The 12748-nt window shown below is 36.4% G+C and overlaps 1 protein-coding gene across 4 annotated transcripts in view; it reads left to right on the top strand.

The window, feature by feature from the left end:
* Positions 1–12748, top strand: part of FAF1 (Fas associated factor 1) — a 495227-nt gene that overhangs the window by 164742 nt on the left and 317737 nt on the right. For 3 of the 4 annotated variants that reach the window (XM_021922862.2, XM_031668481.1, XM_021922837.2), the window contains one exon: positions 2808–3013. The exons of the other annotated variant lie outside the window; for it this stretch is intronic. In XM_021922862.2, the coding sequence (XP_021778554.2) occupies positions 2808–3013 (206 nt within the window). The remainder of the gene's footprint in view (positions 1–2807; positions 3014–12748) is intronic. 4 annotated transcript variants of the gene reach the window in all.

Below are 12748 nucleotides of genomic sequence, written 5' to 3'. Positions count from 1 at the left end.
AATATGATTTACAATGAGAAATACTTGGAGTTGCAAACACATGTCCATATACAACTATGTAACAGAATAAAAAGTTTTATGGAACAATAGTTGGTCCTGTTAAGTGACACAATACTGATAATTTCTATTCTAATCTTTAAAAGACTGATCACAACTCACCAAGTCAACGATGTAATCTATAGTTTGATGAACACTGTTCAAAGCAGTAGTATGAAGAAGGGAAATTAAATAAAAAATAAAAATAAATATAACTATTTTTCTGCTTAATTGAAAAACAATTGAACATTGTTTTTTCTTAAATTCAGGTTGAGAAGAAAGATGTTTTAGAGCTGGTCTTGAGTTCTAGTGGTTGTGAAAGATACATACCATACTGATGTTGCAGTTGAAACACTCCTATGGTTCCCTCTCTCCCCACCTCCTTCTCTCAGAGAGGAAAAAAGAGAAGTGGCAATACATGTGATAAGTTAAGTCAGAGAAAAGCCAAATTTTAAAATAATTATTCCTCTACTTGTTAGTTTGGCAAATATTTGAGTGCCTCCTATGTATAAAATCTTAAGCTCAGGGCAGAGGATACAGCCATTAAAAACACAAACAAGGCCGGGCGTGGTGACTCACGCCTGTAATCCCAGCACTTTGGGAGGCTGAGGCAGGCAGATCACGAGGTCAGGAGTTTGAGACCAGCCTGGCCAACATCGTGAAACCCTGTCTCTACTAAAAATACAAAAATTAGCTGGGTGTGGTGGTGTGCACCTGTAGTCCCAGCTACTCAGGAGGCTGAGGCAGGAGAATCGCTTGAACCCAGGAGGTGGAGGCTGCAGTGAGCCGAGGTCACCCCACTGCACTCCAGCCTGGGCGACAGTATGAGACTTTGTCTCAAACAAACAAACAAACAAAAAACACAAATAAGAGATTTATTCTTGTGGTGCTTATATTCCAGTGGAGACATAGATGTCAAATCATTAATTATACAACTAACTAGTTAGTAGTGTGGAATTAGACCTAGTGCCCTGAGTTGAAAAACATTCAATCTGAGATATGAAAGGTTGAATATAATTTGTTAGAAGAAAAATAGAAGTGGATGGGTAATGGAGGAAAGGATATTCTTAGAGGGAATAGCCTGTGTTCCTCTGTGAAATGGGAATGATTAAGGTGAGAGAAGAAATGAAAGACCATGTGCCTATTAGCATAGAGGGCTGGAGATAATGTAGTACAAGAATATGGAAAGCTAGGTAGGATTCAGATCATGCAGGGCCTCATAAGCCACTTTAAGTATGTATCTGAAGAGTAAAGGAGAGTAATTGAAGGGTTGAGAAAGAATTATATGAAGACATTTGTGTCTTTAATTTCACTCTAGGAGCATGATGGAATGGAATTCAGTGTTGTAGGAGTACGTATAAAGGGATTAGTTAGGAGGCAATTGCATTAGTTCATACAAGAGGTAATTGTGGCTTGGACTAGAGTGGCAGCATCAGAGGGTAAAGGTGGATGACTTATGCAAAACATACTTAGGAGATATAATTTAAAGGACTGATTAGATATGTGAGATGAAAGAGAAGAAGGGATCAAGGATAACACCACAGGTTTCTGGATTGAGTTGATATTAGGAGTAATGGAGGAGGGTCAGACTTGAGGAAATACTAATGAATTGAAATGTGGACATACTGAATTGGGGATCTGGGATCTTACTAAGTACCAGATGTTGTGCAAATACAATTATTGTTCCCATTTTACAAATGGGACAGCTATTAAGTGGGCAGAGCCAGGATTTCATGTTATTTTTTAAGAAGGGAGAGATATGAATGTTTTTAAATGTTGTTCAAAAGAATCCAGAAGAGAAAGAGATGTCAAAGATACTGGATATAAAAGGGATAATACCTAGTGTACAGCTAATGAGGACATTGTTTTAGCCTGGGTACAGTGGCTCATGCCTGTAATCCCAGCACTTTGGGAGTCAGAGGTGAGAGGATCACTTGAGGCCAGGAGTTGAAGACTGGTCCGGGCAACATAAACAAGACTCCATTTCTACAAAAAAATAAAAAATGAGCTGGGGCTTGGTGGCATGCATGTATAGTCCCAGCTACTTGGGAGACTGGGGTGGATTGATTGCTGGAGTCCAGGAGTTTCAGGCTGCAGTGAGCCAAGATTTTGCCATCGCTGTCCAGCCTGGGTAACAGAGTGAGACCCCGTTTCAAACAAACAAACAAAAAATGTTTTCGATTTTGAACAGATTAAAAATATGGTATCTCTTCTATTTTATAGGAAGTGAGGAAGAGTGCATATGTGGGCTTGTTTGTGGATTTGATGTTAAGATAAGGGAAATTTCTCTTAATGGCTTTTGTTTTTTTGGCAAAATGGAAAAAGACTGAGATGTGAGATAGGGAAAATCGGGGAGAATTGAGGTTTAAGGACAGTAAAATTTCAAAATAGTCTGTGGAAAGTAGAGTAGATGAGTCAAATAATGATCCAGTGAGTAAATGAGAGTGAGTGAAGAAGACACTGTTCTTAATTTACCGAGTTAAAAATGATGTTTATATTATAACAACACAAGGTAAAAATCTAATTAAATGCTAAATGATATGATACTTTTAATAAACATAGAAAGGCAAAGAAGGGAAGGAGAGTAATGTGGCCTTCAGTCAATGGGAAAGATTTTATGGAGGAAGTAGAACTCAAGTTTGGCCTTGACACACATGTAGGTAAACTTACTTGCTAGGAAGAACAACACAAGCCAAGTATGGAGTGGGTCCCTAGTGGTATTCTGTAATGATTTGGTTGACAATAATCCTTCTTTTATGTCAACATTTTAGTGAATATGGAGGTGAGACCATACCAGGACCTGCATTTAATCCAGCAAGTCATCCAGCTTCAGCTCCTACTTCCTCTTCTTCTTCGGCGTTTCGACCTGTAATGCCATCCAGGCAGATTGTAGAAAGGCAGCCTCGGATGCTGGACTTCAGGGTTGAGTACAGAGACAGAAATGTTGATGTGGTACTTGAAGACAGCTGTACTGTTGGTAAGGTTTTTCCTGCCATAAAGCCTTCACAAATAGATAATTAGGTAAACATAGATTTTATACTTTTTAATTTCATGTTGACTATCAGTGCAAGAAGGGAAAAAAAGCAAGTTGAAACTGGTAACTTTCCAATACTGATTATTGTGCTTTATTTTTAAATACTGTGTTGAGATTGAGGTAAGTTTGAGAATAATGTTTTTTGTTCTATGCAAGTAGAATGGTATATGATGCTGTTTTAGGGCTGATGCAAATCAAACATCTGAGAGCTTCAAAAAAATACCCTTATCAAGTACATTGCATATCACACTTTACAACTGAGACTCACTCATTTTTCACAGGATATATCTTGATCCTTTTTGTGCTGCTATAACAATACCCGAGACTGGGTAATTTATAAGGAACAGAAATTTATTTTCTCACATTTCTGGAGGCTAAGAAATCTAAGATCAAGGCTTAGAAGGTTTGGTGTCTGGTGAGGGCTGCTCACGGTTTACAATATAGCACCTTGATGCTGCATCCTTCTAAGTGGGGAACATTGTGTTCTCACATGGCAGAAACCAGAAGGGCAAAAGGGACAGACTCCCTTCATCAAACTCTTTTTATAAGGGCACCTAATCCCATTAACAAGCTCTCATTGCCTAACCATCTTTTAAAGGACCTGCATCTTAATACTACCACATAGACAATACCTGAATTTTGGTGGGGATACATTCAAACCATGACACTATGTTTAATGAGAAACCAAACATGAGACATGTTTCCATCACTTTTCTCTCTGCCAGTTGAAAAAATGCTATTTTTCAAAAGGAAGTGAAAGTATATGCCTGCCATTTCTGGACAGACTTTATGAAGTTACTATAGTTTAGCTATGTTGAACTTATATTTGATTCAGATTACCTGATCCATTTTCATTGTAGAACCACATATTAATTTTCTCTTAATGTGGTTTACCTTAAATCTGAATTCTAGATGTTTCTGGAAATTTCGCTTTATTCCTTTTAGGAGAGATCCTTTTCTAATTTTATTTTATTAATTGAGTCTTGGAAAGCAAGGCTGTTTTAAGAGTGTTCATTCCCAAACACTACTCAGATTATGTTATTACTTTTCTTAAAGCTATTCAAAAGCTTTCTATTGATTTTAGGATATAATTCAAATCTTTAACATGGCCTATAAGTCCCTGTTTGATGAAGCCCCTACCTGCATTTGTAGTTTCATCTGTTACCACTCTCCTTCTAGTTCACTGTGCCTAAGCCATAATGGACTTATTTCAGTTTGCCAAATAGGTCTGGACCTTTGTACTTGTTTCGTCTTCTATGTAGATTATTCTTCTAGATAAACCCCTTCTCCCTGTACCCATTTCCATGCCCCCAAATATTCTCCTGTATGTTGTTTTTTATTTTTAAAAAAATTATGGTAGAAAACAATATGAGATTTAGACTGTCAATAAATTTCTGAGTGTACAGCCTAAGATTGTTTACGCACTTTTTCATCTTACAAAGATTGTTTACGCACTTTTTCATCTTACATAACTGAAACTCTATACCCATTGGATAGCAATATTCCATTTTCCCCTCCCTCAAGCTCCTGGCAACTGCCATTCTATCTTCTGTTTCTGTAAGTTTTGACTATAAATACCTCATAGAAGTGGAATAATGCAGTATTTGCCTGCTGTGATGGCTTATTTCACTTAGCATAATGTCCTCAATGCTTATATATGTTGTAGCGTATAGCAGGATTTTCTTCTTTTTTAAAACTGAACAACATTCCATTGTGTGTATATACCACATTATTTTTTATTCATTAACTTATCATAAATGGATATTTAGGTTGTTTCTACCTTTTGACTATTGTGAATAATGCTGCAGTGAACATGAGAATGTGATTTTTTTTTTTTTTTTTTTTGAGACAGGGTCTCATGCTGTCACCCAGGCTGGAGTGCAGTGGCGTGATCACGGCTCACTGTAGCCTCAAACTCTGGGCTCAAGCAGTCACCCTGCCTTGGCGTCCTGAGTAGCAGGACTATAGGTGCGTGCCACCATGGCTGGCTAATTTTTTTTTCTTTGTGGAGAAGGGTTCTTACTTTCTTTCCCAGGCTGGGCTTGAACTCTTGGGCTCAAGTGATCCTCCTGCCTCAGACTCCCAAAGTGTTGGGATTATAGGCATGAGTCACCGTGCCCAGCCATGGGAGTGTGAATATTTCATGGAAATCCTGGTTTCAGTTCTATTGGCAGTATGTTCAAAAGTGGGATTGCTGGATTAGATGGTAGTTTAATTTATAATTTTTTGAAGAACCTCCATACTGTTTCCTGTAGCAGCTACACCATTTTACATTCCAACCCCAACTTCGTTAACACTTATTATTTTCTGTTTTTCTTTTCTTTTATTTCTTTTTTTTTTTTAATAGTAGCCATCCTAAAAGATGTGAAGTGATAGCTGATTGTGGGTTTGATTTATATTTGTCTGATTAGTAATGTTGAGTATCTTTTCATATACCTGTTGGCCATTTGTGTGTCTTGTTTGGAGAAATGTCTGTTCAAGTCATTTGCCCATTTTTTAAATGGGTTATATGATATTTTATTGTTGAGGTGTAGAAGTTTTTCTATATTTTGTGCTTTAACCCCTTATTAGATATATGGTTCGCACATATTTCCTCTCATTCTGTGGGTTACCTTTTTACTCTATTGTTTACTTTTCTGTGCAGAAGCTTTTAAATTTGATATAGTCTCACTTGTCTATTTTTTCTTTCATTGCCTCTGCTTTTGGAGTCATTTTCAAAAAACTATTGCCAAGATCAGTGTTATAAAGCATTTCCTCTCTGCTTTCTTCTAGGACTTTTATAGTTTCAAGTCTTTTTTTTTTTTTTTTTTTTTGAGACAGGGTCTTGCTCTGTCACCCAGGCTGGAGGACAGTGGCAGAGTCTTTGCTCGTATAGTTTCAAGTCTTATGTTTAAGTCTTTAATTCACACAATGCAGTGAGATGATGTTTGTGTATGTTACGAGGTTCCAAATTCTTTTGTATGTGGATATCCAGTTTTCCCAGTACCATTTGTTGAAGAAACTATCCTTTCCACATTGTGGGGTCTTGGCACTCTTGTCAAAGATCATTTGACTGTATATTTGTGGGTTTATTTTTGGGATTTCTGTTTTGTTCCATTAGTTGGTGTGTCTGTCTTTATACCACTACCAAACTGATCTAATTACTCTAGCTTTGTAATATGTTTTGGAATTAGGAAGTAGGAGACCTCTAGCTTCGTTCTTCTCACAATTGTGTTTGGAGTTCCTTGTGGTTACTTATGGAATTTAGGATTATTTCCTTATTTCTGCAAAAATACCATTGGCCTTTTGATAGGGATTGCATTGAATCTGCAGATCACTTTGGATAATATGGACATTTTAATAGTGTTAAGTTTTTCAGTCCATGACCATGGGACGCTTTTCCAGTGTCTTCTTTAATTTCTTTCAGCAAGGTTTTGTAGTTTTTAGTGGACAAGTCTTTTTTCTCTGGATAAGTTTATTCATAAGCATTTTATTCTTTTTGAAGCTATTATAAATGGTACTGTTTTCTTAATTTCCTTTTTAGATTGTTCAGTGTTAGTATATAGAAATGCAACGGATATTTATGTGTTGATTTTGCATCTTATAACAAGATTGATGAATTTTGTATTTATTAGTTCTAACAGTTTTGTTTTCTTTGGTAGAATCCTTAGTGTTTTCTACATATAATATCATGTTGTCTGTAAACAAAGATAGTTATATTTCTTCCTTTCCAATTTGGATGCCTTTTGTTTTTCTTGCCTAATTGTTCTAGCTAGGCTTTCCAGTACTACGTTGAATAGAAGTGGTGAGAAGTTATCCTAGCTTGTTCCTGATGTTAGAAGAAAACCTTTTAGTTCTTTTTTTTTTTTTTTTTTGGAGACGGAGTCTTGCTCTGTCGCTGGGGCTGGAGTGCAGTGGCCAGATCTCAGCTCACTGCAAGCTCCGCCTCCCGGGTTTAGGCCATTCTCCTGCCTCAGCCTCCCGTGTAGCTGGGACTACAGGTGCCCGCCACCTCGTCCAGCTAGTTTTTTGTATTTTTTAGTAGAGACGGGGTTTCACCGTGTTAGCCAGGATGGTCTCAATCTCCTGACCTCGTGATCCGCCTGTCTCGGCCTCCCAAAGTGCTGGGATTACAGGCTTTAGCCACTGCGCCCGGCCTGAAAACCTTTTAGTTCTTAACCCTTGAATATGATGTTAGCTGTGGGACTTTCATATATGGCTTTTATTATGTAGAAGTTATTTCCTTTTATTTCTAGTTTGTTCAGTATTATGAAAATATGTTGAATTTTGTCAAAAGCTTTTTGTTTATTGAGATGATTGTTTGACATTTATCCTTCTTGCTTTTAATGTGGTGTATCACATTGATTGATTTTCATTGGTGGTTGTTGTTGTTGTTGTTGTTTGTAAGATGGAGTCTCGCTCTGTCATCCAGGCTAGAGTGCGATGGTGTGATCTTGGCTCACTGCAACCTCCGCCTCCTGGGTTCAAGTGATTCTCATGCCTCAGCCTCCTCAGTAGCTGTGATTACAGGCACGCAGCTGCCACGCCTGGCTAATTTTTGTATTTTTAGTAGAGACGGGATTTCGTCATATTGGTCAGGCTGTTCTCAAACTCCTGATTTCAAGTGATCCACCCACCTCAGCCTCCCAGAGTGCTGGGATTACAGGTGTGAACCACCGCGCCTGGCCGATTTTTATATGTTGAATAATCCTTTCATCCTAGGGATAAATCTCACTTTGCCCTGGTGTGTGATCCTTTTAATGTGCTGTTGAATTTAATTTCTCTAATAGTTTGTTGAGGATCTTTGCATCTGTATTTATCAGGGATATTGGACTATAGTTTTCTTTTCGTCTGATAGCTTCTTTGGCTTTGGTATTGATGTAATGCTGGCCTCATAAAAGAAATAGGAAGTATAGCCTCCTTTGGCTTTTTGGAAGAGTGTGAGAAGGGTTGGCAGTAATTGTTTAAATGTTAGGTAACATACCCTAATATTACCATGTGGTCCTGCATGTTTCTTTGTTGGGAGGTTTTTGATTGCTGATTCACTCTCAGTAACAGACTAGTTATATGTCTGTTCAGATTTTGTGTTTCTTCACGATTCAGTCTTGATAGGTTGTATGTTTCTAGGAATGTATCAGTTTCTTCTATGTTATCTAATTTGTTGGCATAAGATTTTTAATAGTAGTCTCATAATTTTTTATTTAATTTTTCTTTTTTTCTTACTCTAGATAAAGGTTGATGAATTTGGTTGATCTTTTAAAAAAAAAAACCTCTTAGTATTGTTGACTTTTTTCCTGTTATTTCTGTATATTAAAATATGGTATAAAAAACCATCTGGAAAGGACTCACCATTCTAAGATGCCACGAAGAACACTCATGATTCATGGGAGGAGGTCAAGATATCAACATTAATAGGAGTTTGGAAGAAGCTGATTTCACCCTTCATGGATGACTTTGAGGGGTTCAAGACTTTAGTGGAGGAAGTAACTGCAGATGTGGTAGAAATAGCAAAAGAATTAGAGGAGGAGCCTGAAGGCGTGACTGAATTGCTGCAATCTCATAAAACTTGGATGGAAGAGCAAACAAAGTGGTTTCTTGAGATGTAATCTATTGCCGATGAAGATGCTATGCATAAACATGGTTGAAATGACAAAAAAGGATTTAGAATGTGACATAGACTTAATTGATAAAACAGTGGCAGGGTTTGAGAGAATTTACTCCAACTGTAAAAGAAGTTCTAGTGTGGGTAAAATACTATCAAACAGCATCACATGTTACAGCAAAACTGTTCATGAAAGGAAGTTAATCAATGCAGCAAGCTGTATTTTGTGTGTGTGTGTGTATGTGTGTGTGTGTGTGTGGTTTTGTTTTGTTTTTTTAAGGGATGGTCTTACTCTGTCACTCAGGCTGAAGTGCAGTGGCACACTCTTACTGCGGCCTTGAACTCCTGGGCACAAGCAAATTTTCTACTGTCTTTGCCAGCCCTGAGATAGCAAGACCAACCCCTCCCCTTCCTCCTTCTCTTCAGTCTGTTGAACACAAAGACAGTGAGGAAGATAATATTTTGGATTTCTTAATAACATTTTCTTTTCTCTAGTTTATTGTGGGAAATGTATATATAATGCACATAATATACAAAATATTTGTTAATCAATAGTTTATATTATCAGTAAGGTTTCTGGTCAACAGTAGGCTATTAGTAAGTTTTTGGAGAGTCAAAAGCTATACCTAGATTTTTGACTGTGTGGAAGGGTTGGTACCCTAACCTTCCCACCCCCATTATTCAAGAGGCAATTATATGTAAAAATTAAGTTTATACCCTTGGAACCACCATCACCCTGATCCAGATAGAGAATATTTCTTGCGCCTCAGAAGCCTCTCTCATTCCCCCTGCTAGCTATTTAATCTCCCCTCTGAAACCACTATTTTGACCTTTGTCACCTTGGACTGCATTTGTGTATTTTGACCTTCGTATAATTGAAATCATACATTGTATACTGTGTTTAACTTCTTTCACTCAATATTATGTCTTTGAGATTCAGTAATTCATTCATTCTAATTGCTGTGTAGAATTCTATTATACCATAAATTACCCATTCTACTGATATTTGGGTTCTTTCTAGTGTTATCAAGCTGCTATGAACATTCTTGTGCGTAGTTTTGGCGTAGATAAACATTCTTCTTTTGAGCTTCAAGTGGAGCTGCTGAATCATAGCATAAAGGTATATGTTTGTTTAGAGTTAGCAGGTGTAGCAAAACATTTTTATAAAATTGTTGAACCAATTCACTTCACCAGTAGAACAGGGTTCCAGTTGCTCCCCATCCTTGCCATCACTTAATCTGGTTAATCTTTTCAATTTTAGCTATATTCCTGATCCTTTCTGAATTTCTTTTTTTTTTTTTCTTAAAATGAATTCAGGTTCTAAAGTTCATTTTGAATTTAGACTTCAAACAGGCTGGAAATCTTTTTTCTAACTTGGTAGCCATCTGCATTCTTATTTTAGATTCATTGTCCAAACTCATCAGATTTTCTTAGCTGCATTGAGGATACCTCTGGTATAGTTTACTGTATCTGTGTTTTTCATTTTTGTCCAGTTTAAAGTCCCTTTGAAAAAATATTTTTATAGTGTTGACTTAGGAAATATATAATAATAAAATGCAGTTACAAATTCACTATGGCATTTTTGAATTCATATGACTTAAAGTGATTTTTTTTCCTCTTAAGTGACAGAATCTTGCTTAAGTCCCAGGTTAGAATGCAGTGATATGACCACAGCTCACTGTTAAGCTTGAACTCCTAGGCTCAAGTGATCCTCCCACCCACCTCAGCTTCCTGAGTGCTGGGACTACAGGTGCACGCCATCATGTTCAGCTAATTTTTTTTCACTTTTTCAAGAATTTTTTTCTGATTTCACTGCATTTAGTCAATAAAGTTTTATGAATTCTATCATATTATCACTGAATCTCTCCTTTATTTTTCATCCCACTTTGTTAGAGTTCAAGAATTTCTTTCATGAATTAAAATAATTCCCGATTTCCATACGTTCATTTCTTTCTTCTTTTAGTCCATCTTTTCTATATAGTTGCCCTGTAGTGATTTTTCTAAAACACACATCTCCTCATGTGCCTTTCAGTGGCTCTGTATTTCCTGTATTCTGTTTGATAGACCTTTTCTTGCTTTAGCTTTCTAGAAAACTCCTACACAGCTTCCAAGATCCCATGTAAATATTTTGTCTTCTGTGAAGCCTTTCCTAACCTTTCTGGACATATAGTTAAGTTGAATCATCCCCTATGATCCCATAAAATTTTGTGTATGCTTTAAACATGGATTTTAACACATCTTACCATTTCTTTGTGTTTCAGATTTTCCTTGTGAATGTTAACTTCTCATGCTTAGAGACCAGGTCTTATTCCTCTCTAAATTCTTTATTCTAGCACAGTGTTTGGCACAGAGTAGTGCTTGTTGAGGAAACAAATGGCTCAATAAATAAGTATATGAATATATGTATATATATTAATTCATCCATCATAGGAAATTTTAAAAATGTGCACTCATTAAAGTTTATGTGACCAGCAATAGAATTGTTATAAATCATTCCAGCGTTACCGGAATTATATAAATAATATTTTTTCTGTAGCTGTATACATATAAATAATACAATGCAAAGAGATACCCAATCAGGTAATGCACTTTTTCCACATTATTACCAGGAAGATGCAACAAGGTTTGAAAGCGAGCCCAAAGGCAGCTAAGAACTTTGTATCACAGTGACACCTAGTGGTATGTTCACTGGGTTGTTAATGTTTTTAGGGTCCTTAATGCAGTTTTGTTTCAATATCCAAAACCTTCTGAATTCTGTTTTCTTATCTTAAATAAATTTAAGGAATTATTTTAAAGCATTTGTCCTCCTATAAAATGCTGTCTGATGTGAAGTATTGTGATCTCTTTGAGGGTAGGGATTATTGTATATTGTTAGGTCTCTAAGATCTAGCAGTGGATTTAACCTAACATGCAGGTATTTGTTTAATAAAGTTTGTTAAATCAGTACTGTTAACAAACCTAATTTACTGGAGCCTACTAGTCATAGCTTTAATTCCGTTTCTGAGATATAGCAGAAAAATAGATCTGTTATTATTTGAATCATTTATCTTATTTTTTCTCTTTTTGATCTTCTTAAAGCTACTTTTATTATATTGGATACTATTTTAGTTTTTAAGAAATCAGGTTGAATATGGAAAGATTTAAAATATTTAGCAAGTGCATTTTCAGTCTGAAAAAGTAGTTCAGGTTATTTCAAACCAGTTTTTGTCCTGAATCTATAAATTTAGATTCTAATCTTGACTCTGTGACTCTTATTAGCTGTATAGTCTTTGGCAAATGCCTTAATCCCTCCCCCACATGCCTCAGCCATGCTTTATGAATACTAGTTAAATGTTCTTCTGTTATTAGTACATGTGAAAAGAAGGAAAGAGTGACAATTTTGTGTGTCCTGAAAGATGCTATGAACATGAAATGACAATGCAATTGATTATAGTTTGTACTTTTGGGGAAGAAAGACAGCAAATGTTGTGTGTTAGTAGTAGTGTTTAGTCCATCTGCAAACTGATGTCTCTTGCCTCTGTGCCATCAATTGTGTACTCCCCAAATAATTTATTATTGGGTCATTTTGAAACCTGAATAAAGTAGCATCTCAGACTGTGGTCTCAATGTGCATAGTTTATTTTTATGCATTAGAAATATTCTTTAATTCAGCTTCAGATTTTTAAATTGATGTTTAATAAGTGTATATGTTTATGAGGTACAATATGATGTTTCAATACGTATGTATGTTGTAGAATGAGCAAATACATACCAATCATCTCATATACTTACGATTTCTTTGTGGTGAGAACACTTAACATCCACCCTTTTAGCAATTTTGAGTGATACATTATTTCTTAACTGTATTCACCTTACTGTGCATTAGATCACCAGAATATTTTCCTCTTGTCTAGCTGATCAAAGAGATCCTCTGATTGATATTATCCACGGAGCTCACTGTATGCCCTTGCCTCTGGTAACTACCATTCTACCCTCTACTTCGTATGTGGATTCAGATATTTAGATTCCATATGTAAGTGAGAGCATGTGATATTTGTCTTTCTGTGCCTGGCTTATTTCACTTAGCAGAATGTTCTCTAGACTCATCCATGTTGTTG

This window comes from Papio anubis, chromosome 1, assembly GCF_008728515.1.
Source record: "Papio anubis isolate 15944 chromosome 1, Panubis1.0, whole genome shotgun sequence".
Taxonomy (NCBI): domain Eukaryota; kingdom Metazoa; phylum Chordata; class Mammalia; order Primates; family Cercopithecidae; genus Papio; species Papio anubis.
Note: the sequence above shows the minus strand (reverse complement) of the source record. Positions and strands in the feature narration are given on the sequence as shown.